The following is a 24,449-nucleotide window of genomic DNA, read 5'->3' as shown; positions in this document are numbered from 1 at the left end:
GTGAGCTGTGGGGAAGGCACGGGACCTCACCTTGGAGAGCCAGGGGTCGGACGGACTCAGAAATCCCCAAGGCCGGCTGGTCAGCCCTGTGGGTCCACTTAAGGTGGTCATTCCTTTAAAGTGTGTTTTAGTGGTTGAGAGGGTGGCCACCCCAGGGCAGCAGGCAGCCAGGCAGGTGCTCCCAAGTCAGTTATGTCCTATTACACAGGGAAGAGGGGCTCCCGCACCTGCCCCTCTGGTGGGAGCACACAGGTGTCTCGGAGGCCAGCAAGGCCCACGGGAGTGGAGGGCAAGGCTCTGGAACCTTCCAGTGTGGGACGCGGCCAGGGGAAGTCGTGCTCGGTAAAATGATGACAGTTCCTCTTCATTCGCAGGTTTTTATTTGCCTGTCATAATTCTGATATTTATGTACATATATATATATTTCTTTTGTTTTTTGTAAAGGGCTCATCAACAGACCAAGCAAAGGCATACAGGGAGACCTTGGCTGCCAGGCAGGAGCACAGCAGAGCTGGGAGAACCAATCTTTCCTTTTTCCTTTTTTTTTTTGTGTGTGTGTCTGTTTTTATTTTTCCTAGGATGGGATCATCAAAGCTAATTGCTATAAAACCTAGAAACCACCTAGAGACTCAGACATCTGCCTACACACTAGTGGCATATGGGGAAAGGCAAGCGCACAAACTTTCAAAGTCACGGTGTATTTACATTCCCAAGGTTGAGGGGCAGGGGAGGCTGAGGAGGGGCACTACTCGGACCGGGCGGGGTGGCTAGAGGGCCCTGGGCTGCAGGCGGTGGCAGGGGCAGCGGGGAAGTGTGCCCGCCCCACACCCTGGCAGTGACAGCGGCCACCTGGATGTTGTCTGGTGGGCAGCGAAGGCAGCGTGTGTACAGAGCTCCTGGAAGCCGGCCGCGGGGTCGGGCGCGCAGCGGGCGGCAGGTGCCCACGAGTGTGATAGTGGCAGGTGGGGACTCTTGCCCACCTCCCATCCTGCTTGGAGCAGGTGGTGGGGACACCGAGTTCTGTCCCCAGTCCCAGCCCGGCTGTCCGAAGAGCGGCCACCCCTACTTCCTCTCTGCCCAAGCACGGCCCAAAGGCTGACGAGGCAGCATCTGAAGGCTCCTGATGTGCGGGGGATTGGCCCCCGAGCTGGAACAGAGCAGTGCGTGCCCAAGAAGGGGTGCAGCTGGGTTTTGGCAAAAAAGTGGGGACCGGGTAGTCAGAAGGGGATTAGCAGTGAGTTCCTCTCCTCTGCCCCCAACTTCAAGCCTCCCACAGGCCCAGGGCCAGAGGCTGGGGCCGAGGCCTGGTAGGGGGTGGACGGAGCCTCGGTCCCAAGGGCAGCACAGGTGCTGGGCGTGGGGGTCTCGGCCTCTGACTCCCCTGTGGCCCGGCCCTGGACTTGGCCCTGCCTGGCCTTGCCTGGCTGGAACGCGCTACTCTAGGGCCCCGGCAGGGTTGATGGGGGAGGCGGCCCCTGAGCTGTCATTGCCTCCTGCCGCCTCCTTCTCCTTCTTGCCGCTGTACTGGCCAATGAAGGAGCCGTCCTCATTGAACTGGACGTCCACGCTGCCCCCATAGTCAGCCAGGCTGTCGTCGCTGCCCAGGGGCTTGATGTCTCCGTTGAGGGAAGGCTGGCTACTGCCAAAGGCCTTCTCCTCATTGTCACTGTAGGGGCAGAGGGCAGGAGGGAGTGGGAGGCTGCCCGGCGGAGCCCAGCGGGAGCAGGTGGGTGCTGGCCTGAGGGAGGACGCCTGGCGGGAGGGCGGGGCCCAGGTTCCACCTGCCTCGCATTTGCTCTGAACGCACCGGGGAAGAAGTTCTCATCCTTGCCGCGTGCCCGGGACGGCAGGTGGTGCGCACACTGCCAGCGGGGCAAGGCTTGGGCATGCCCAGGATCCCGGGGGGCCGTGAGGAAGGAAGTGGGCGCTCAGCCTGTAGGTGAGCCAGGCATGGGGGTGGGGGTGGGGAGCTGGGAAGGTGACAGGTAAGCCCGGAAACTGGGTGTCAGTGCGGGGACCAGTTGGGGCACGTTGGCTTCTCCCTGAAACAGGGGTCTGCCGGGCCAGAAGGCTGGGGGAGTGCAGAGCCCTGGCAAGCGGGGGCCGATGGCACTCCCAGGCACACCGTCCGCAGGAGGGCCCCCGCCATCAGGCTCTGACAGTATCTTCCCACCACCCCCATCTTACCTCTCCAGGGACCTGACATCACCCAGCAGCACAGAGAAGAGAGAGAGACAGGGTCAGATATGAAAGCGAGGGTGGTGCTGGGCGGCCGGCCGACACCTGCTCTTACCCCCGGCTCACCTGTACTCGCCGAAGGTCTCGTCCTTCATCGGCCGGGCCTCGGAGTCCACCTGGGTGTCCTCCTTATCCTTCACTGGAGACACAGAGAAGGCCCGGCTTTCTCTCCCACCCCTGCCTGACTCTGGACGCTGGGTCCCATCCCCAGGTTGGAGACACGGGGGAGGCTTCCCCTCTGTGCTCTCTCGACAGCACTCAGAAGCCAAGAAGCCTTCGAGGTATACCACTCACCCCGCGTGGGCCTGAGGGCCATTTGCTGCTGGTCTGCACAGAAGCTCCCTGTGGGCCCCCTGCCTGCCCCCACATGCCCATGCCATCCTGCCAGAGGCTCAGGGACCGAGGACGACTTGTAGAAGCTCTACCACCCGCGCCTGAGCCCCAGGCCAGGGGTTACCTGAGTATTTGCCGCCTTTGCTGCGCTTGATAAAGCAGAGGATGAGCAAGATGAGGAGCAAGAGAATGATGGCGCTGATGAAGCCGATGAACCAGCCCTCAGTGGCAAAGCCGGCGGGAGGGAGCCTCACACGGCCTGCGGGGAGGTCAGGAAGACACTGAGCCTGGGCCCCAGCGAGACACCTACTCCCAGCCCTCTGCCCCTGGGGACAGACACCACAGGGGCTGGGGGCGGGTGGTGGTGATGACCTGGGGCTGAAGCATACTTGAAACTGACACTTGGCGGGGGAACCCTCCGGGGGGCAGGGGGTGGGGAGGAGGAGGACCTCCTGCAAAGATGACTGCCCCGGAAACAGTTAAAACAGAAAGATACTGAAAGGGGCCATTTCAGGGGCCTGAGCTTCTGCATCACGGGCCAAGCAGCACTCAGATTCCAGGAGGAGGACACTGGAGCCATGACATGGGGCCTGGAGCTGGGACAGACGGAAGCCTCACCCGTGCCGTTGGTCTTCACGGCCATCTTGAGGAGCACCCTCTCCTTGAGCAGGTGGATCTCATAGTCGGTGTCGGGCTGCAGGTCCCACTGCGTGTACGAGCTCTGGTTGTAGCTGACGTACTGCGGTGGCAGATGAGGGCTCATCCTCTCGTCTGCAGGGGCGAGGGCGGCAGGGCTCAGCGGGAGTGCCATGCAGCGGCCCGGTCCCATGCCACCACCCCGGGGGGGGGGCCCTTTTGTGCTCACCCCCCAGGGCTTTGAACCAGATCTGGAACCCAAAGTTGCACTGGCCCTCCTTGGGGACCCAGGAGACCACGCTGTAATTCTCGCCGGCCATGGCCGAGATGTTGCCGAACTCCGGGGTCCCTGGGGAGCAAGAGGAGGTTGTGGGTCCTCGAGGCGGCCCAAGGCTGGCCCTCGTGGGCCTGGCTGTGTGCCGGGGCCTCCTCAGCCCCTCCAGCTCACCGGATAAGGCCATGGTGCCTCCCTCCCGCACAATGGCCTCTCCGGGGCCCTCCTTCGTGGTGGCCTGCAGCTGGAAGCGGTACCGCAGATGAGGGCTGAGGTTGGTCAGGTTGTGCGTCCGCAGCTCAGGGTCCGGAAGGTCAAAGGACAGCTGCTCTTTGTCCCCGTCATCCACTGCGAGGAGACGCAGGGAGTTGGCTGTGGCTTCGGGCTCTGCCTCCGCCCCCCACCCCCAGCTCCCCTCTACTCGTCGGCCCAGCCGGGCTGGGACGCGGGGCGCACGGCACACGCACGAGGCTGGTAGGAGAGCACGTAGCCAGTGAGCACGCCGTTGTGGCTGAGCGGGGGCTGCCAGTGCAACAGCAGGCTGGTGTCCGACTGGCACTCCAGGTGCAATGCCTCCGGGTGGCCGGGCACTGTGGGGCACAGAGAGAGCGGCAGGTCCCGGGCCGGGCCCGCCCGGGCGGGAGCGGGGCGGCGGGGGCGCGGCGGTACGAGGCTCACCTCCCTCCGGGGTCCTGAAGGTCATCTCGCTGGCGGGCCCCAGTCCTCGGCCGTTAAAGGCCTGCACCTCCAGGTGGTAGGAGCTGTAGGGCCGCAGGCCTCCCAGGACGGCACTGGTGGTATTGGCGGGCACCACCACGTGGCCTTTGTGGACATGCCTTTTGCTGTGCTTCCTCTGACTGCCCTCCCACCAGTATGTCACCTGCAGGGGGGCGGGGGCAGGAGACCCAACTGCCCTCAGTGGGGACCCTTTCCTCCCACCCCAGGGACTCCTGGGAGAGCAGTTCGCAGGTGGCCGAGGCCCACCCCAGATGCTGCTACTCCTGGTGGCCTCACACCTCACCCTGGGGATCCCCCCACCCCCATGCCTTGAACCCTTCCTTACATTGTATCCTCGGAGGTGGCCCTTGACCTGGGCTGGGTCCACAGGCCACCACCTGACCAGCACAGCACTCGAGTTAAGGATCTTGATGCCTTCCAACTCAGGGCTTGCCTGGGGGTCTGGAAACAGCCAGTGACATGGATGAGGGCCTGTGGCGCCTGGAGGCCAGGCCAGAACCCACCCGCAGAAAGAAGATGGATTTGAATGCTCTATGGGGGGCAGGCAGTTTGATGAACAAGGCGTGTGCATTGTGTCAGGGTCTCTCCTTGCAGACCGTTTATTATTTGCAAGGGACAAAGGATCTGGACCAGGTGATCAAAATTAATATCTGGTAATGTTTCAGATGCAAGGAAAGGAAAGGCGCAGGACAACTAGACTTCATGGGGGATCCTGGACTGGATCCTGGACTGGGGGAAAAGACTGATAGAATTGGAATATCAGCTGCCAACTAGAAAAATATAGTGTATCAATGATAAACTTCTGTACTTTCATGAGGGCACTTTGGTTATGGAAGAAAATGTCCTTACTCCTAGGAAATGTTCTACTGAGAGCCCCAGCATGGAGGGAGGGGTGGGGGCCTCGCACGGGCATGCGGACTCCACCCCCTGTGGGCGGGGCCAGCCGGATACTCACAGTCTTCCCCCGAGTATCCAATGGTAATCTGGGGCTCAGGGCCCTTGCCCTGGCTGTTGACGGCCTGGACTTTGATCTCATAAGGCACAAAGGTGGAGGTGTTGGACACAACCAGGAACGGGTCGCTCACGATCTGTTCCTGCCAGGCACCCCGCGTCCCCTGAGGGCGCCACTGGACACGGTACTGAACCTGGGGGGCATTCCAGTCCATCCACCTAAGGGGCTAGAGGGGGGTGAGCAGAAGAGGAGCTGGTCGGCCAAGAGCACCCCCCTCCTTTGACCCACTCCCGAGCCCAGCCTCATGTCCTATCATCCTCTGGTCCTTCGCACAGCCAGGGGGAGCAGCCAACACCTGGATCCTGGCCTGATGTCCTGGGGCATGCTCAGCCCGGGGCCCCTCACCTTCCAAGTGATGACCATGTTGCTGGTCTCGTTCCCTTCCCCCTTCACATCCACAGGGTTCTTCTCTGGGGCTGGAAAGTAATGTTAACACATCAAAGCTGTGGGCTCCTGCCGAGGCTGTGAAGGTCAAGGCCCAAAGAAGGAAGGGCCCTTTTTGGCCCTGGAGGCCAGGAGCCAGCAGCTCTGAGGGAACCCTGCCTCCCAACTCCCACTGGAAACCTAGAAGCAGAGGGGCTCGGGCAGGTCATTCTTCCCCTTGACCCCAGGTGGCTCACCTGCCTCAGGTGTGACCACAGTCTCGGAGGCTGGGCTGGGCTCTCCAGGGCCGTACTTGTTGATGGCAGTAACTCTAAAGGTGTAGTGCACATAGGGTGACAGCTTGAGGGTGGTGGAGGTCTGGTTCCCGGGCACCTTGCCCAGACTATACCATTCCTGAGGCGCCATCTCCTTGTCCTCAAATTCGATGTCATACTCTGCCAAGAGGTGAACGGGCAATTAAGCGTGTGGTATATGGGGGAGGGGTAAATGGGGGTACAAGTCCGGCTCTCCCTGAGGGGGAGAGGCAGTGCCCAAGGCAACAGGCAACTTCAGAGTCCCATGAGGAACTGTGAGCCCCAAACACAGGTGCAAGCCCCCGGGAGGGGGGCAGCCATGGCGCCACAGTCCCGGGAGGAGGGAAGGCTACCGGGGTGGCAGGAGGGAGGTGGGGAGGCACCGCGCTCGGGCCTCTTACTCTCGATGGGGGCGTTATGGTCCTCGGCGGGTCTCCAAGACAGGCGCACGTGGCTCTGCTTCAGCAGGTGACGATCAGACAGCTCCAGCTGAGGCACCGGCCCGGGGCTCCCTGAGGGTCACGGAGGGTGGATTCGCACTCCGCAGCTCGGGAGAGCCCTGCAGTGTGACCGCGGGCTTCTGTGCACCCCCCCGCCTCTAGGCCATGAGCCCGGTACCATCCCAGGACTCACCCACCACCAGGAGCTCTGCCCTGCTCTCCACCATGTCCAGCTCGGTGCCAGCCACGCAGCTGTAGTTGCCCTGGTCACTGTAGTCCAGACCGTGGATGACCAGGCGCCCGTCCTCTATGAAGTACCTGGCGGGGGGGGGGGGGGCAAGCTTGTCCTTTTGTTCCGCTCCCCTCCCTCCCTTTCTTCCAGAACCTCCCTGCTGAAAGCAGGAGTGCTCCCCCATGGATGAGGCCAGGAGGTCCGGACATCCTCCGTTCCCCAGTCTGCCCCCTCCCACCAGGCCCAGGTTGGGGCCGGGCCCGCACTTGTCACTGTCTCCAAACTCCTGGAGGTGTCGACCCTCCCCTCGCCAGGTGATGCTGTGCTGCAAGGACGGGTCAAAGGAGGCCTGGCACGTGAAAGTCACTTTTGAGCCTTTCTTCTCGATTGCACTCTGCGGCCCCTGTGTGATCCGAGTGGCATCTGAGGACAATGAAGGAAAGGGAGGGTCACTCCGGTGTCCTCCAGAGACCGTAACCCTCCCTCCCGGAGGTGTTGCTGATCACATCAGTGAAGCTGGGGGGGGCTATCACCTGACCTTTGACTTGCAGGTTAGCCACAATGGTCACATTGTTCTGGTCATTGGCAGCCTGGCAGAAGTAGTGGCCAGTGTCATTGGCCTGGAGGTCCCGGATGCCCAGGGTCCCGTTGGTGTAGGGGAAGAAGCGCTCATCTTGCAGCACGGTCTTCCCTTCCTTGTCTAGCCTAGAGTGAGCAGGGCAGGCCCGGCTCAGACCCCACCCGGCGCCCTGCCCTCCCCGGCTCCCTGGCCCAGAAGATGGCTTAGAGGTGCCCCCTTTGGGGAGGGGTCACTCACCACTGGACGCTGGGCACGGGGGCTCCAAAGGCCTTGCACAGAAGATAGGCAGTGCTGCCCTCGACCGCCATGTAGGTCTCGTTGTCTGAGGTCAGGATCTTGGCCGGAAGCTCTGGGGGAGAAGTAGTTACAGAGGACAGGGCAGGGCTCAGGGCAGGGCGAGGGTCCAGGAGCCGTCAGGGCAGGTGCGGGGCTCAGCAGGACGGCCTCTCCCAGGAGGGCTCAGGGGCATTCTCAGGTCCCCAAGAGCCCTGCCCATCTTGCTTCCCCGCACCCAGGCTGAGCCTCCGCCTTCCAACATGCCTCAGATATCCCTCCCATCCCAAGCACCTAAGTTTGACCAATCACTTGAGGCTCCACTGACAGCCCACCTCTTCCTGAAAGCCTTCCTGGCCCGTCCCTGTCTTCCCCGAGGCTCCGGGAGAGGAGCCACCAGGCTGGCCTCAGGCACATCCTGGCCAGGGTGAGGCTTCGCTCAGTGACACATGGTGGGCCAGAGCACTCTCTGAAACCCCTCTGTGACCTATAAATGGTGGCAAGCCCCCGCCCTTCCTCCACACCACCACCCCCCACCCTCACCGCACGCTGTTGATGAAGGAGGGTGAGAGATGGGGTGAAGGACCCCGGGGAGGAGAAAGGCAGCCATGGTAGGCGAAGCAGCTGTTGGCTGAGTCAGTCCGGGGGCCTCGCCTGGTGGGTTTCGGGGACAGACAGATGGGTTACTCACGAACGACATAGATGTAGGCATTGGCCAGCAGGAGCCCATGCCGGTTGCGGGCCTCACACTGCGTCACCATCGTGTCGCTGGGCTGCACGTTGCTCAGGATCAGGGCCCCACGCTGGATCCGGTACTTCTGGTCCGTGGCCAGTTCTGCATGAGCAGCAGGTGGGCCCCGGGCGGTGGGGGGGTGCCCAGGGCAGAGCAGTGAGGCACGCTGAGGCCCCACTCACCCTGCCCTCCCTCCCCAGGGTTCCCCCATGCTCCCTGTCCCTGCCTGAGGCCCCACTCACCGTCCACAGGAATGCCGTTGATTCTCCAGGTGACCTCTGGTTGGGGCCTCCCCTGCACTTGGCAGTCCAGGCGGGCAGTCTCCCCTGGCCCATACAAATGGCTCTGGGGCTTGTGTAGCCAGTAGGGGGCAGCTGCGAGGGGGAGGAGAGAGCCCTGAGCCCAGGGCCGGCGCCAGGCCCACACCCCGCCCCCTGCCACCACCACGGGCATTGCAGACTGCGGTCCCCGGAGGCGATTCCTGGGAGCCTAGGCCGCCCACTGGAGGCGTCCTACCCTCCACAGTGACGTAGTAGGTGTGCCGGTCGCTGCCCAGTGCGTTCTCGGCCAGGCAGCGGTACTCGCCGTCGTCCTCCTCCACCACGTCCAGCAGCTGCAGGGTCTTGTTGTGGTTCTGGTAGGTGACTCGGTCAGCTGGCATGGGCCCACTTGGGCGCAGCCACTTGATGGTGGGTGTGGGGCTGCCCGGGGGGAGGAAGGGAGAGCACATGGGAGAGAGCACAAGGCTGCTCAGCACGGTCCCACAACAGAGGCCCCACTGATCCGCCCACTGTCACCCAGGCGCCCAGACTCACAAGCCCTCAGCGATGCACTCCAGGACCAATGGCTGCCCCTGCAAGGCCACCACATGGCTGCTGGAGTTGCTGGGGAAGAGTAGGCGTGGCTTCCTGTCAATCATGCTGTTGGCTGGGAGGAGAAAGGAAGTGGGTGGCATGGCCCGCTCCTCGCTCCACCCACGAAGTTACCAGGGAAGGGGTCTGGGCCGGGTGGAAGTGGGGGCCGAGCTGTGCAGGAGGAAGACTGAAGTCATCCGATCTCTGGGATGGGCCGTGCCTGAGGGTGAGGGGGTGGGGCGGGTATCCGGGTCTTTGGGACTCACTGGCCTTGACCCGGAGGTCAATGGGCTCCTTTTGGATGATGGTCCGCGTGCCAGGGAAGTGGGCGTGGCAGATGTAGTCGGAGTGGTTGTCCGAGGTGAGGACGTTGGCAAAGTAGAGATTGCCGTTCTGGCCCATTGTCACCCGCTCATCCTGCTTGATGTGCAAGATCTCTGCGGGGGTGGGTGGGGGGCACGGAGGCAAAGGTCAGGCCCCCATCCGGGAAGATGTACCCAGTGCCACCTTCTACCCAGTCGGCAGCCCCCCCCCCCCTCGCGGGCACCCACTGCTATTCATCCAGTAGATCCGGAGTGGCTCGGCACTGGGCGGGGGGTGGCAAGGCAGGACCACTGACTCCCCTTCCTCTGCCTCTACAGGTCTCACTGTCTCTTTCGGCCACTTGGGGGCACCTAGAAGGGACAGAGAGGCTGGCTCTAGGGGTCCCACCTCTCCGGGGAATGGAGGAGGGACAGCCAAGGGCATGGGAGGGCCACGTGGAGAGGGAGTTGATGTTATCAGGAGGCAGGGACTCCGGGGCCTTTCTGGGCTCAAGGCTGAGGAGAGGCTGGGCAGGAGACCCGATGGCTGTGAAGGGTTAACCTGGGCGGGGGTGGTGGGGGAGGCTGTGGTGTAGGGATGGGGGAGGGGAGCTGTGGAAGGATGTGGGAGTCACAGACCCTTCCATCATCCTGACACAGAAACCATGGCAACAGTTCCCAAGGTAACCAGAGGGGTGGAGAGGAGAGAGGAGCATGCTCCGGAGGCAGAAAGCTCAGGGAGGATGGGATGCAGAAGGAAAACCCCAGGGAGAGGACAGCACAGATAAAGACAGAGCTGGAGAGTGGCGGCGTCGAGGAGGGAGATGGAGGGCCAGGGGGGAGGTGGACACGGACGCAGCAGGGAGGAGGGAAAGCGGAGGAAAGAGGCCACAGAGTGATGGGGGAGGTGGCATGAGATGACCCGAGAGCCATGGAGAACAAGATGGGACTGCAGAGATGCAGAGGAGAAGAGGGGACAGAAGGCCAAGCCCAAGCAGTGACTCAGGCAGAGACAGAGCAGACCAGAGGGAGGAACAGGGCAGCTCAACAAGCCTGAGCCCGCGCGCAGGAGCCATGCGGCGGGCCCCGGAGGACAAGACGAGACAAAGCCCAGGGGAAGAAGCAAGGGAAGGGGAGTCAGGGGTGACCAGAAAGCGGAGAAAGAGACAAAGCACGGAAGGAGGAAGGTGGCTGTGGCTGGCAGGGCCCCCAGTCTCTTCCACACACTAAGCCGCCAGCTGAGGGTGCACGGCTTCCAGACCGGACTCCCACACCAGCTCCCTGAGACCTGTTCGGGGACCCTCTCATGTGCCCCAGGCCCTCCCAGGCCCCTGCGGCGCCTCGCACCCTCAGCCATGAGCTGGATCTCATGGGACATGGCCGTGCCCAGCTTATTGCTGGCAAAGCAGCGGTAGGTGCCCTGGAACCTCTGGGCAAAGTTGCTGTTGTTGCCCGTGATGGTGAAGGAGCCCGAATGCGGTGCCTGGTGCACGGTCACACCCAGTTCCTCCTTGGGTTTGAAGTGGACGCCATCCCGAGTCCAGCGGAACCTGTGGGCAGAAAAGGGCTCAGAGGCCTGAGGCCCTGGAACCCAGGACAGGGGCTGGAACAGGCCAGAGGCCAGGCTGTGAGGGCGCCGGGGATGGACTGGGCAGGGCAAGGACCAAGGGTGGTGAGAGAGATGTGGGGCATCTGGGCACAGAAGTCGGGTGGCCCTGGGAGGCACGAGGACTAGAAGCCGAGGTCAGCAGCCAGCAGGAGGGCTTAGAAGGTGAAGGTCACTCACTGCACTTCAGGTTTGCCGCTGGCCTCACACTTGAGGCTGACGTCATCTGTGGGGAAGACGACCAGGCGCCGTGGAGACTGTTCCGTGATGACAGGTGGTTCCATCACTGGGGACAGGATAGACAGAGACGTGGTAAGGATGGTGTCTGGCTGGCTTCGGAGCTTCCACCCCTGTTCCATTGTGAGGGAAGCAGGGTTTGAAACCCTTAGAGCCCCAAGGCTACGGGGGTGGGGGGAAGGAAGAAGGAGCTAGAGAGCCATAGGCTTGTGGGTCATGAAAAGAGGGAGAGAAGGGAACACGGTACAAAGGTAGAGAGAACAGAGAGAACAGCAACAAAAAGTACAAAGACAGACATCTAAGAGAGAGATGAAGCCAGAGACAGTAACCAGGAAGTCCCGGGGAGAGAGGGGAGCAGAGAGGACAGAGCAGCGGCAGGAAGCAGGAGAGTGAGCGAGGAAACACAGGCCAGGGCAGAGGCGAGGGCAGAGATGGAACAAAGACGGCCCACAGGTGAGAGAGCCAGAGAAGCGGGCAGCGCACATAGGGCACCGGGCTCCCGGGGAGAGCTGAGTAGGTGGAGCGTATGCTGGAGGGGGACTGGCTGGCACCCCTCTTTCCCTCTCTCCCTGGCCTTCTGGGAAACACCCTCCCCCAACTTACCACGGTATCCTTCATCTAAGAAATCCAGGCAGCAAGGGAGAGAGCGGAGAGAAACGCTGACACTAAGCCCCAGCAGGGAGCCCAATGGCAGGGGCCCAATAAGCCCCAGCAGACCCCCTGGGGAAGGGGAGGGAGGGAACCGGGCCACGGGTGGTGTGACACGGGGGTTACATGACAGGCTGGAGTTGTGGCAGGTCAAGACCCAGAGGACAGGACAGTGCCCCGATCACTGGTGTCAGGAGTGGGGTCACGCCCACAGGGGGCCAGGCTGTGGGGCTCTCGGCAGACAGGGAAAAAGGGAGAAATCTGTGCCTTTTACAAGGAGTGCCCTTTGGACAGACCCTTGCAACCCCCCACCCCCCCCACCCCCCGCAGGGTCTGCATAACTGACCGCCGTTCCACCCAGGGTGCCTCCGAAGGTGGGGAGGCAGGCAGCTCAGCATCCAGGGCACCCTCCCCTGCTCCAGCCCACTTCCCTCCTAATCCAATTAGCACAGCTCAGTGTTTTCAATTACCAGGCCCAGCCTTCAGAGCCCAGCCGCCCCTCCCCCCGTGAAACCCTCCCAAAGGCCTGGCTGCATCCGAGTTTCCATCGCCTGCAGGGCTAACGCCAACCCTCTCTTTCTCCCCTTCCTTCCTCCCCGCCTGCCACCAAGTTCCCTGGGGCGGAGGCCAGAGCTACTGCCTCCCCGCGCAAGACTCAGCCCGGCACTGGCCTGGGTGGCTGTGAGGCGGGAGAGGAGGCAGGGAGGCAGGACAGGGAGGGCAGTAGTGCGCTCTGAAAGCTTTGTCTCTGCATTAGACCTCCGTTAAGGGCCCACAAGAGAGAGGATGAGGCTTCCTGGGGACACTGCAGAGGGAGCCCTGAGCTGGGGAGGGGCCAGTGCAGGCAGCCCAAGAGCAAGAGACGGTGACTGGGATGGGGAACAGGATGGGGAAAATCGACTGGGTGGAGGAAGCGGGAATAGAGACAAAGGGGCCTGGAGCGGCAGGGAGGGAGCCGGTTCTAGCTGTAGGATACGTTCCAACGGGGAAGCACCAGGCCACTCAGCATATTGTATTGGGGTCAATAACAAGTGCTGGCCGGTGCCCAGGGCAGCCCACTTCTCTCTCCTCACTCCTCCCTTTCTCCAAATTCTCCCTGCCCCTCCACACACGGACACACCCGGCCAGATGGCCCAGCCCGTGTGGTAGCAGGGCAGGCCAGGCTGGTGCCCAGGGTAAGGCCTGAAAAGCAACCAAGAGGAGACGGAGGGGAAGGAGGACAAGTACGTGTATGTCAGTGTGCAAAAGCGTGAATCCAGGCAGACATGTGAATGCTCCTGGGTGAACTGCCTGAAACATGTCTGCCCGGCAATGTGTTTGTATATGGGTGTGTCTTGCCAGAGAACATCTGAAGGCTATGGGTGTGCGTGCCTGCGTTCAGTATTGTACACCTGCCTCCATCTGTGTGGATGACTGCTCCTTTGTGTCTAAACCCCTTGCTTGTGTGTGGTGTGTGTGTGCGTGCACGTGCGCGCGTGCGCCTCTTACGTGTCCTCTTGGGGTCTCTGCCCTTCTGTATGTGCATCTGTAACCGGGGTCCGCACAGGTGTGACTGCATGGGCCTCCATGTGCATATCTAAGGGGTCATCCCCACCCTTTGTCCTGTCGGTCCCTCTCCACCTTCTCCAGACCCTCAGCTGCCTTCCCCCAATGCCAGGTACCTTCCAAGCGCACCTCCCTCCACCCCTGTCCCATTCCTGGCATAGACAGCCTTCCCCACTGCCAGCCCCCAGCTCATCTTTCAGTGACACTGGCCTCCTCCAGGTCCAGGCTCAGAGACAAAGGTGGCAAGGTGAAAGGAGAAAGGATTGGAACTACCAAGGAAGGAGCAGGCTCAAGATAAACATCATCATGGTAACACACACCCCACACGCAAATGGGTACTCACATGTGGCCCCAACTCACATGCATACACGACCCACTATACTCAAATGCTAACAGTCAAATACCTGCAGACCTTCCAAACCTGACCAATAAGTAACAGTTATAGTGACTCACAAACTTACACATATAGGAAATCAAAATCACACTCAAGAATATCCACACTTTGTCAATCACAACCACATACTTCCATACACACAAAATATACAGTCTGTGCAACTCACAAGCATGTGCAAATTCTCATGTTTTGTCTCAAACCTCCAGCCATACTCCCCAACACCCACACACCTACCCATGACCCTCCACAAACGAAAGGTTCCAGCAGTCCCACCCCTCAGCCCCACGCAATCATAAGGATCCAGAAAGCTGCTGGGCCTTTGTAAGGTGTCTTGTCCTGTCTCACTTCACAGACAGGGCTACCAAAAGCCCGAGATGGAATTACTCGTCAGAAGGAAGGCAAAACTTGAATCCAGTGCACAAGCTAGCCCATAACTGGGGCCCGTCCACTTCTCCTGCCCGCCACAATCCTGGCGGCGGGGGCGGGGGGGGAGGGGTGTGCGGGCCAAGGGAGAGCGCGCAGAGGGGGGCCGGCCAGAGCCAAGCCCGCTGTCCGTGGTCCTGAAACCGCCCGCCCCGCCCGCGCCTGTTCCCTATCCATGGTGCTGACACACCCCGCGTCTTCCACCCTGTCCTCTCCAGAGGTCCTGGGTACCTCCCGCCCACTCTGTGCCCAGGAAAGTAGGAGTGAGGGTCCAGAGCCGGCAGAAGGTGAGGAGGCAGAAGATAAAGAGGAGCCCAGCGCGGCGGCGAAGGGAGGCGTCAAGGCTCCCTCCAGCTACTCACATTCGTCGGGGATCTGGATGAGCAGGCAGGGGCTGCACAGAAGGAGAGGCCACAAGTACCGCAGCGACACGGCCATCTTCCCGGCGGCGCCGGCAGCTCGGCACGGCACAGCCGGCCGAGCTCGGCTCAGGCTCCGGCCGGAGGGAAGGGGGCTGGTGGGCGGCTTGGGGCGGGAGCCGGGGGTGGGGGCACTGGGAGAGGGAAGGAGGGAAAGGAAAGGTGGGGGAGGAGAGAGGAGAGAACGGACGACTTTAGTGACTAACATCTGGGCGAGCCCGGGCTCCTGGCCCCGCCCCCCGCCCCGCCCCCAGCTGGCCGGCTCCCCCATCCCTCCCTCCCCCGCACCTTAGAGGGAGAAACCTAGAAGAGTCTTAGCACCGGCTAGGCCTCCAGGTTGCCTTTCATTCCCTTTCTCCTCTGTCTGTGCCTTCTGCACCAGCTGCCTCTCTAGCATCAACTTGTTGCCCCAATCAGCTCCCCTGGGCATGCCACAGGCCACCCTGTGCGTGAGTGTGGATGTGGGTGGGCACGGAGCCAAATATGCATAGTAGTATTTCTGTGGCTGTGTGTGGGCCTGCAGGAACACATCTGTGGGTATGTGTCTGGGAGAATCAATGCATGGGTCTAGATAGCTGTGTGTGCACACAGGAGAAGGTGTGTCTTCTCGTGTGTATCTGTGGGGGATCAATCCTCACATCTGCTATCTCTGTGTGTGCACACAAGCAGGGGCACGCATGTATGTAGAAAGAGAACTCTTGTCAGTCTCACTGTTGTGGGTTTCAGAGCCAACTAATCTCTGGGTGCTGTTCAGGTCTAAAAAGCTGGTGGGGGGCAGTGGGATTTTGGGAAGTGGGGACAGGGGAGGGAAGAAAGGGGCCCAGGAAAGTGGTATTTCATAGAACAGTTTGAGGAAATGGAAGAAGGGCGAAGGAAGCCTAACCTCAAGAAGTGGCAGGAGAAAAGGAAGTAGGAAAGCACCTCTCCTCTGTCCCTCAGGCCCCTGGGGGGGGGGGGGCAATAGAAGTCACCGTGGCCTCTCCCCTTCCAGATGCTGCAAGCCAGGGTCAGGGAAGGGATCAGCGGGAGCTCTGGGACAGTCACCTCTCAAATGTCTGGCAGGCCCAGGTCTTTTTCTGAGTCTTCCAGGCTCAATTGCTAGATGTGTCCACCCAAGCCCAAGTGAGAGCAGCCATACCCATGTTCCACTTGCATGCAAGAAGCCCTGAAGACTGGAGGCAAGGGGAGACTCCAAGCAAGGGGAGTTTCTCTGCCAATGACAGAAGAGGAAACACACTCCCAAGAAGACAGCTGACTTTGACTCCAAACAGGAACGGGTGTGAGAAAGAGGCAAGTGGAGAAAGTGCAGGAGGGGTAAAAATAGGTTGCTGGTTGACAGAGAGCTTGAGGCTGGAGCAGGCTGGGTGCTGGGGTCTGGATGCCCTCCCCAAGACCATACTGGACATCTTCATTGTGCCCAGCCAACACTTCAACGAAGGGGGACCAAGCTTCATCCAGAACGCTGAAGGGGTGGGTAGGGAGGCCTAGGATGCCATGTTAAGGCATCTAGACTCTGTCAGGAAGCAACCAGGAGCCATAAATTGGTTTTGGGTAAGGTGACCCGAGAAGAGTGGTGAATGCAACAGACTGCCTGGGGACTAGGTAGGGCAAATGGATGGTGGTGAAGAGCAGTCAGCTCGGAGGTCTCAGACTCCCACATCCAGAGCTGGACGGGGGAGGTGGAGAAGCACCAGGATAGGTCAACATGGATGGGCTGAAGGTCAAGAGAATGACTTGGAGGGCTGAAAGTGGTGAACACATGGCCAATTCCCAACTTGTAAGAACTAAGCTGGGGCCCAGAGGGGAAGAGCAACAGCTCTGCCCCCACCTTCCCTCACCAAGCCAGTACAAGCAGGGTGGCCCCCAGGCATGCTTGGCCTCCACTTCAAGGCCTGTAGGAAACAGTAGGAGACTCAGATCAGAGGGCAGGCGATCAAACAACAACCTTGGGAGCTCTGAACACTCTAGACTTCAGAGGGGGAGGGGAGAGAAACCAGTGAGGGCAAGCTCAAAGAAGGGCCTTCCTGCATGGAGGAGGCCTGAGTGCTCCCTTTGCTGGAATGATGATCACTGTCATGGCAGCTCCTCTTTGTCCTCAGAATCTAGGCTCCCAGAATGGGGCTCAGCACATATACCCCGGGTGTATATGCAGGGTCAATACAATACTTCCAAGCCCCTGGTCCCCATTCTCTGCCCCATCCCAATGCCCCACAGTCTCCTGGTATTTGCCACCCAGCCTGCCACTTTCCCAGGCACTCAGACAGGCAGGAGCCAGAAGGTTGAGGCCCCCTGACAGCTGGGAGGGGGCTCTGCCTCCTCCACTCCCACTGCTGCTGGGTCTCTGATCTCTCCTCATTCCTCAGGCAATTACGGAGCAAGCAGCTCAGGTTGTCAGCTCAGCAGGGCCCCCCAGCCCCCATCAGCACCTCCAGGGGCAGGGAGGCAAAGAGAGTGTTCCACAAGCTGGTGTGCAGATGGAGCCAAGGCCATGTCTGCGAGGGGTGGGGATGGGCTGGGGCAGACTGAAGGGTGACAGACAGGGTGAGAAAGAGGCAGGAGGGAGCAGGAGAGGCTGAGAAATGGGGCTGGGGGAGGGAGGACAGGGAATGGGAGACAAAGGATGCTGGGCCACCACTACAGTAACCAAGAGAGAAATCCAGCAACAGAGACTGGCACTGGGGAAAGGGAGGGAGAAAAGGAGTACAAGGAGTGAGAGATGGCTGCAGAAAGCCGTGATGGGAAATGGTCCAAAGAGCAAGAAGAGTGAGTGGTGTGTGTGTGCACATGGGCACAGGCCTAGTTGTGCCTTCTTGGGCATCGCTGTCCCTTGGGGGGGTGTGCCAGGCAAGGGACTGGGAAGGAGGGAGATGGGCCTGAGGAGGGGGGCTTCCTGGGCTTGGAGGTCAGGCTAGACTGATAGGCAGGGCAGAGAGACAAACGGCTGAGAAGCTGTTGAGCCAGGACCACAGAGACAAAGCCCACGATAATAGACCAAGCAGCAGGTCCCGCAGGTCCTCGGCCACTTGTGGCAATGGGGCTAGGAGACAGTTGTAAGACATGATGAATGAGCCACTGCTGGCTGGCCCTCCCAGAGGAGGTGGGGACCCCCACAGCCGGGAGGGAGAAGCACTCAGAGGATCCCAGTGGAGTCCTTCCAAGATTTCTGCTAGTGCAGAGTGAGCGGCCGCCTGGCTAGGGGAAGGTGCCCACACATGCACAGGCACACTAGTGGGTGTCCGTGTGCACGCCTGCACTTTGCGCTGGGGAATGCACAACAAAGGCAGGCTGCTCCTGAGTGGGTCCAGCTGGGAACCCATCCCCCCCCCCCCCCCCCCCACTGCACAGACAGGAAGAAAGGGTGTGGCAAGCATGGAGGTAGACTGGTCCACTGGAGCCTGCAGAGAGAGGCTCAGGACTCCAGAGGGGCTCCGCCCTTTGCCGCACCCTAGCTAGATTGTGCCTCTTAGTCCCTGGGTCCCCTGGGGAGTCCTCTCCTCTGGCCTCCTGTCCTCTGACTGAGGGGAAGAGGACTTGGAAGGTCATGGAACGAGGTTGAGACCTGGGGTCGCTGCTTTCCTCCCTGAACACACACACACACACACACACACACATCATGAACCTTCAGGGGTGCCCAGCGTGAATTCCCAGGTCCTGTGTAGAGTCCTCTCTGCCTCTCCCATCTGATAAAAATGCACTTGCTCAAGGGACAAGTAGCGAGAGGGCCCTCCAGCTCAAGGTCTGTTGAGAATGGCAGTATCCCAGGGCCTCACAGGCCCGAGCAGGGGCAGGGCTGGGGGATCAGCGCCCCAGGTGTGTGAGATGGTCCGAGTGTGGGTGCTGGGTCCGCGTACTCATAGACCTGGGGAATGGCTACGTGCGGGCACCCATGCCTGGGCTGTCTCTCCAGCAGGGCTTGTGGGGGTCTTTGAGCCTGTCAGCGTGTACAGGAGGCCGTGGGTGTCACCTGCACCCCACGCACTGTGTTCCTTTAAGGCTCCTCCTCACCCTCCCCGCCCAGGCTGTGGCTGGCGGGTTTCCATGGAGATGGAGCCCAACTCCCTCCACTGGCAGCCGGGAGGAAAGCCTGCCGCAGCCTAATGGGTTATTTAGATAATACATAAAGGAGGCTGCTGGGTGGGAGCCCCACAGGTACCTGGGGGCCTGAAAGCCTTAAAGGATTGCCACCTTGTCCTCTGTGGTCCCCCCCACCTCGCCCCTCCCTAAGGCGCTCCCCAGAGTGAGCCCTCAGCCCCCTCAAGGCTGCAGTCTCCAAGGCAACAGCTCACCTGTAATGGACCATTCTCCTTAAAGGATGAGGAAAGGGTGGGACAGAGGTTAACCCTTCGTGGGAGAGCAGGGAGGAGAGACAGTCTCCACTGGGGAGCGGAGGGGAAGAGCTCACCATCTGCGGCCAGGACAGTTTTTCTCCACCCCCTCACGTGTGTGTCTCAGCCAGGTGCCCCATTTTATTAAATAAATTCATGGATACCACTTACCACACGCCAGGGACTCCTCTAAGCACTTTTACTTACGTCACTCAATTAATCCTTAAAATCGCCCTGGGGAAGGAGGTGCTATCATGATCCCAATTTTACAGATGAGGAAACCGAGGCTCAGAGAGCCAGAGCAGTATCCAAGGTCACAGAGCCAGCATGGACGGACACTCACTGGGGGGTTAGCTTCTAGATAGGGCGGAGGTTCCCAAAGCCACCAAACACTACGGCGGGGCGGGGGGGAGGGGGAGTCAGCTCACCTTTCAGGCACCCAGCATCCCAACATGTGTACCTGCTTGCTTTCCCAGGGGGCCAGGGCCCTGGACAAGGATGGCCTCCAAGCCCTCCTGCCCCCTAGGGAAGGGCTTATTTGCTAGGCAGATGGCAGGCAAATGTGGGGGGCAGGGAGGGAAATCTTGGGAGCAGGCCACGTGGAAGTAGGATGTGACCCATATCACTCCTCAGCACACAGCAGAAACCATCCCATCCCTAGGCCTTGGGCTTTACATGATGCCCCATCCAAGGACGCCATCCAAGAGAAGGCAAATTCCTTTCCCTATTAGGCTTGGGGACAGCCGTGCAGAAGGGGAAACTGAGGCCCAGTGGAGCAGGGGCCAAGACTCCAGCCTCCCAGACCCCTAGAATGCCAGTGCTGTAGCCAAGTTTCCCATGCACAGTTGGGGAAACTGATGCCCACGGCCTAAAAGCTGCCCCTCTTTACCCCCTCTAAGCCCTCCCTTCAGCTCTGGAAAATGGGCTAAGAACAAGACCAGAATACACTCCCATACACACACCTAAGAAATGAACCTGGCACTAGAAGGGGCTTTGGGGGCCAGGCTAGAGGGCACAACGTACATCGCATTGCTATGGGCTGGCAGGGCCTGCGTCTAGAACTCGAGGGAAGAGCCGGCAGGCAGTCCAGGGAAGGTGCCAGGCAAAGAGGAGAGGCAAGAAGCCCCAGCTGTCTGCTCAGATCTGCCAGTCCTGGGACACCTGGCCCACAGAACGGGGTGGGGGACGGGCAGGAGGTGCCTAAAAATGGCTCAGAGACTGCCAGGCCCCTCCAGCCCCCTCAGGGCTCCCCACTCCCAAAGGGCTAAAGAGCAGCAGGGGCACAGGAAGCCTGGGGTGGACAATGGAGTCTCTGTTGTCCCCAGGGCCTCAGCATTCCTAAGGCATGAACGCAGGAGGCCAGGGGAGGGGTCAGAGGGCACCCCCACACACACACAACGGGAAGCCCCATATCATGCGTGTCATGCTGCCACCGCCATCAGCCCCGCCCCTTCCCGGCATCTGAGGGGACCCATTCGGGCACAGAGGGATCTGTGTGCCCACGCTCTCTCACGAACAGACAGATGCACACATGCAACCAGATATAGGATCCCCACACATGCAAAGAGGAATCCTGGAAGCTGCACACACACCCATGTCCAACACCGCCCCCAGGCAAATGTCCAGCCTGGCTGCCCTCTCCGAATGCTCAATGCTCTAGACCGGAGAGCTGAGGGAGGGGCTCCTGGAGACTCATCTCCTGCCTTCAAGCTCCTCAATCAGCCTGACATCACGATGGACAGGCTCAGAAGGCCCCCTTGGCTGAATGCACAAAGCCCAGGACTCTGTCACCTCCTGCCCCACCCAATCCAAGGCTGACAAAGCCATCCCTGATGGGTTTAGGGCCAGAGGCTGGCACGAGCAGGACAGTGGCTGGATGCTCCCCCTGCGGCTTCATGACCTAAGGAGAACACGGAGGGCCCAGGCAAGCTCCTGAGGCCCTGGGTGGGGGGCACTGGACAAAGAAAAGCCTCCAAAAAGGCCAGCAGTCCAGACCCTTCCCCTGCAGAGGGACCCCGGCCCCCTCTCTGACCATTGCCTTTAGGAAGCCACAAAGATCCTGTTGATATCTAGGGAGAAGGCAGACTGGCCTTGCTAACGGCCTGTCCCCCAGTCCTCTGGCTGGTGGCCAGCAGACGCCTCCTGTCCACCGTCCAGGTCAGATGAGGCCCCTACAGGCAGTCTGGGCCCAACCCCAAGGCGTGGAGCCCACTGGAAGAGTGCTGGGGGCAGCAGAGCAGTCACCCCGGGGGCTGAGGCTCAGAGCTGGAGCCAAGCTCAGGGCAATTGGGAATGGGGCAGGGGAGGAGCGGGGACAGTAGACAAAAGGGGGAAGCAAAGAGACTAAGCCCAGGGCACCAAGGGGGAAGGGTGGGGCAGGCAGAGGCAGGGGAAGGGAGGAGGGAAGCAGTGCACTCCCCACAGCAAAACTCAGCTGAGTGGGGAGGAGAAAGGCGATGCCTTTGAAGGGGGGGGGGCATGGAGAGCTGGGCGGCTGGCAAGGAGAGAGCAAGGCGGGGGCAGGGGAAGCAGAAGAAGGGAGGCGGTCAGGATGGGCCAGGTCAGAGCAAGCAGGAGGGTGAAAGACTGGAGGGCAGGACCTGCTGAGGGCCCATCCCAGCGGGGCCCCACCCAGGGACCCAAACACAGCCGTCCAGATCGATCTTGTTCGAGGAGCAGGCAGGGCCAAAACAGCATCTGCTTGGGACCCCAAAGGGAAGGATCAGACCCCCTGCGTCCCCCATTGTCTGAATCACAGGCTGGGGCGGGGCCCCTGGGACTGCACTTTGCGTGTTATCTCCCCACCTCACACCTGCAGAGGGGAGCCTCTTGGTCAACCTCTGCACAGGACCTCCATCTCTACTCCATTCTCCCCTAGGGCATGCCCTCCCCAAGCCCAGGACAACCCTAGAAACCCACCCCCTTCACCCCGGAACTGTTTGATCTTTTGCCCAAGAAGGGGGTCCTGGAAAAGCTCCCACCACCTTTGCCCTGGCTCTCCTGGGGGCTGGCCTGGCACTGCGGGTCATGACTGGCAGGGCCTGGCCGGGCTGCTCTGCAAGGCCACACAGCCCCCACTGCCCGCAGGGGGACCCTGAGACGTTCTTTCCGGCTGCAGCCATTTAGAGTGGCACCAGAGACCGTCTCGAGAGGGACCTTGGAGATGAACGAGTCTGTGCCCTCATGTGCTAGCCAAGAGGGCTGAGACTCAAAGCAGGGAAGGGACTGGGGGGCCCAAGTCACTGGGCTGGGACATGGCAGGTATGGCACGTGGGGCCGCCTCCTCCATCCTCCCCAGCCAGTTTGCCCAAGTGCGTGCCATGGAAGGCACCCGCCCGGCAGCCGAAAGAGGCTAATCGAACAGCCGCTGGAGTAGACCTCAGACGAGGCCCTTCATCATTCCTTGCTTCCCTTTTCCCTTCAGAGAGTCACAAAGGAAAAAAGAAAACCAATTCATTCCCTTGGAGGACAAAGGCGGTGTCGGTCAGGTTTGTTACTGGCTTTTCCATCCGTAGCACGGAGCCTGGCCCAGGTGGGCACTTGGCAGTGAGCAGCTGCCCAGCAAATGACTGCCCACACCATGGGCCGCCGGGCTCCGGGGCAGGGAGGAGCTCATCACTGTGCAGAAAGGGGCCCCTGCCGCCTCGGGGCGCTGTGCACCCACTCGGTGCTCTGCAGGGGGGCTGAGGGCTGGGCACTGGGGGAGGAGCCTCTGGGGAGCAGGTGGTAGCAAACCAGGGAGACTGAGGCTGAGGTGTGCTGAGCGGTGATCGGATCACTGGCAATCCTTAATTTCTTTTGTTCTTTTCTGGATATTTCAAGGGTACCACGATAAAGCTGCATTACCTCTAGGATCGCATACGCGCGGACACAAATAAGTATGAAGGGAAAGAGAGAGACCAGAATGCAGACTAGGAGCCACAGGACATTCCCGGTCTCAGCCCTGACACCAACTTGCCTTGTGGCCACAGATGGCCAAGAGCCCCTGAAGGCTGGGGAGCCCGTGGGTGCACGTGTGGGTGCTGCCTGGGTGCGAGAAGCTGGGCCAGACGGAGTCCCACCACCTGCGGCAAGGAGCTGGTCAGGAGTAAGAGGCCCCAGACAGGATCCTGCCCCAGCCCCCCCAACAAGGGACAAGAAAGATGAGGCTCGGCAGCAGTTCATGGGAAGAAAGGCTGACTGGCTTATTCACTGTCAGGGCCACGTGAGTCAGCAGAGATGACACTGGGCTGCCCAGAAGCCCCTACCCTTTGGGTGGAGTTAACTGGAAGCAGGACACCTCCTGGGGGGGGGGTGTCAGGCCTCCAACTCCTTGGGGCTGGCAGATGGCCCCCGGGCTTGCCTCCCTAAGACAGGCAGTGATGAGCGGGGCTCCAGATCCCTGTAGGGGGCACCGGGGTGTATTAGGTGCTCCTTTGCAACCCCTGCCAACCAAGAGATCCCAAAAGTCTGCCCTAGGGAGGGGGAAAGAGGAATTGCAGGCCCCTCCCTTAGCTGAACAGAGACAGAGACCGGCAACGGGCAAAAGACGTGAGGTGGGTAGTGACAGCGCCCTGAGCATCTCGCTTTCCAGAATCCCTGGCCCTGAGCCACTGAGACCCTCCCTCCCTCACCTCTACCCGACAGACCCACATTCTACACCCCTGTGCACTGCCGCACATCGGAAGGCGCCCAGGCTGACCTCACACAGTGCACCCTTTCTTGGCCACGCCAGGCTGCAGAAACTGAGGCTCCAGACACACCCTGCGCCTCCGCAGGAGGAGACCCCCGTCCTGGTGCAGGCTTGCAGGGGAGCCCCGGGAAGTCCAGGCTGGGGTTTGGAAAGAAGAGGGAGGAGAACAAAGCCCCCCTTCGCCCCCCCCCCCCCAACGCGGCCTTGGGGCGGAGGGCCAGGCAGCGCCCAGCCCTGTCCCCACCCCTCCCCCCATGGCAGGGGCAGCGTAGGCCAACCCCTACAACGCAGGCGGCGGGATTTGCAGCCGAAGGGAGCCCTCGGCTGGGGAAGAGGGGCAGCCACGCCCAGGGCCACACCCCAAGGCGGCCGATGGGGGGGTCACTCGGCCCCCCCACCGCGCTCCCTTTCTCACACACGCGCACGCCCGTAGGGATGTGCCAACTTCAGCCCCCACCTGCCCGCACAGGCCCTGCCTGACTCCCGGCCTAGCGTCCCTCTCCCGATCGGCATGTTGGGCGTCGCCCAGGTACCCCTCACCTGTCGGGCTCCGGCCCCCGGTCTCCTTCCCCCCCCGCCCGGCTCCTGTCCGTGGGGCCCGGAGCCCGGTGCCTGGCCTGGGTGGGGCTCCAGCGAGGCCCCCCCCCCGCAACTGCGGGCAGGGCTGTGCGGCGCTCCTGGCTCTCGTCCCCCCGACCCCGGGCAGGGCTGAGCCGGGGGGCCGGGGGCGTCGCAGCCGCAGCCGGGGCGCGAGGGCAGGCCTGCCCGGCTTACCTGAGCTGCGGCTGCCGCTCGGGCTGCCCGCCCAAGCCTCCGCGCACGCCGGCCTCGGACCCGCTGCCCGAGCGCGTCTGCGAT

At 61.4% G+C, this 24,449-nt stretch overlaps 1 protein-coding gene across 2 annotated transcripts; it reads right to left on the bottom strand.

The window, feature by feature from the left end:
- Window positions 1–363: 363 nt before the first annotated feature.
- Window positions 364–24,449, bottom strand: L1CAM (L1 cell adhesion molecule). 2 transcript variants are annotated; one of them, XM_032397485.1, is made up of 30 exons: window positions 24,366–24,443; window positions 23,601–23,729; window positions 14,538–14,728; window positions 11,769–11,783; window positions 11,109–11,214; window positions 10,670–10,872; window positions 9,572–9,694; window positions 9,287–9,457; window positions 8,982–9,093; window positions 8,683–8,867; window positions 8,409–8,540; window positions 8,125–8,268; window positions 7,398–7,509; window positions 7,119–7,285; window positions 6,847–7,003; window positions 6,542–6,666; window positions 6,310–6,420; window positions 5,852–6,049; window positions 5,577–5,647; window positions 5,175–5,397; window positions 4,545–4,660; window positions 4,160–4,361; window positions 3,949–4,071; window positions 3,656–3,829; window positions 3,437–3,556; window positions 3,190–3,342; window positions 2,696–2,830; window positions 2,305–2,377; window positions 2,188–2,199; window positions 364–1,666 (listed from the first exon to the last, which is right to left on the bottom strand). In XM_032397485.1, the coding sequence occupies exons 3-30, from the start codon at window positions 14,611–14,613 to the stop codon at window positions 1,435–1,437; spliced, it is 3,771 nt and encodes a 1,256-aa protein (XP_032253376.1). In that variant the 5' UTR covers window positions 14,614–14,728; window positions 23,601–23,729; window positions 24,366–24,443; the 3' UTR covers window positions 364–1,434. The 2 variants fall into 2 exon arrangements, with proteins under 2 accessions (XP_032253376.1, XP_032253377.1); XM_032397486.1 differs by lacking the exon at window positions 23,601–23,729 and having other exon boundaries at window positions 24,366–24,449.

This window comes from Phoca vitulina, unplaced genomic scaffold (genome assembly GCF_004348235.1).
Source record: "Phoca vitulina isolate PV1807 unplaced genomic scaffold, GSC_HSeal_1.0 scaffold99, whole genome shotgun sequence".
Taxonomy (NCBI): domain Eukaryota; kingdom Metazoa; phylum Chordata; class Mammalia; order Carnivora; family Phocidae; genus Phoca; species Phoca vitulina.
This window is presented reverse-complemented; position numbering and strand designations above follow the sequence as displayed.

Coding starts and splice junctions, on each gene's coding strand:
- L1CAM (XM_032397486.1), bottom strand. CDS start 14,613: ATGGCCGTGTCGCTGCGGTACTTGTGGCCTCTCCTTCTGTGCAGCCCC. Junction 7,286..7,397: donor CCCGTGCCCAGCGTCCAGTG/GTGAGTGACCCC, acceptor TGCTCACTCTAG/GCTAGACAAGGAAGGGAAGA. Junction 5,648..5,851: donor TGTGGTCACACCTGAGGCAG/GTGAGCCACCTG, acceptor ATTACTTTCCAG/CCCCAGAGAAGAACCCTGTG.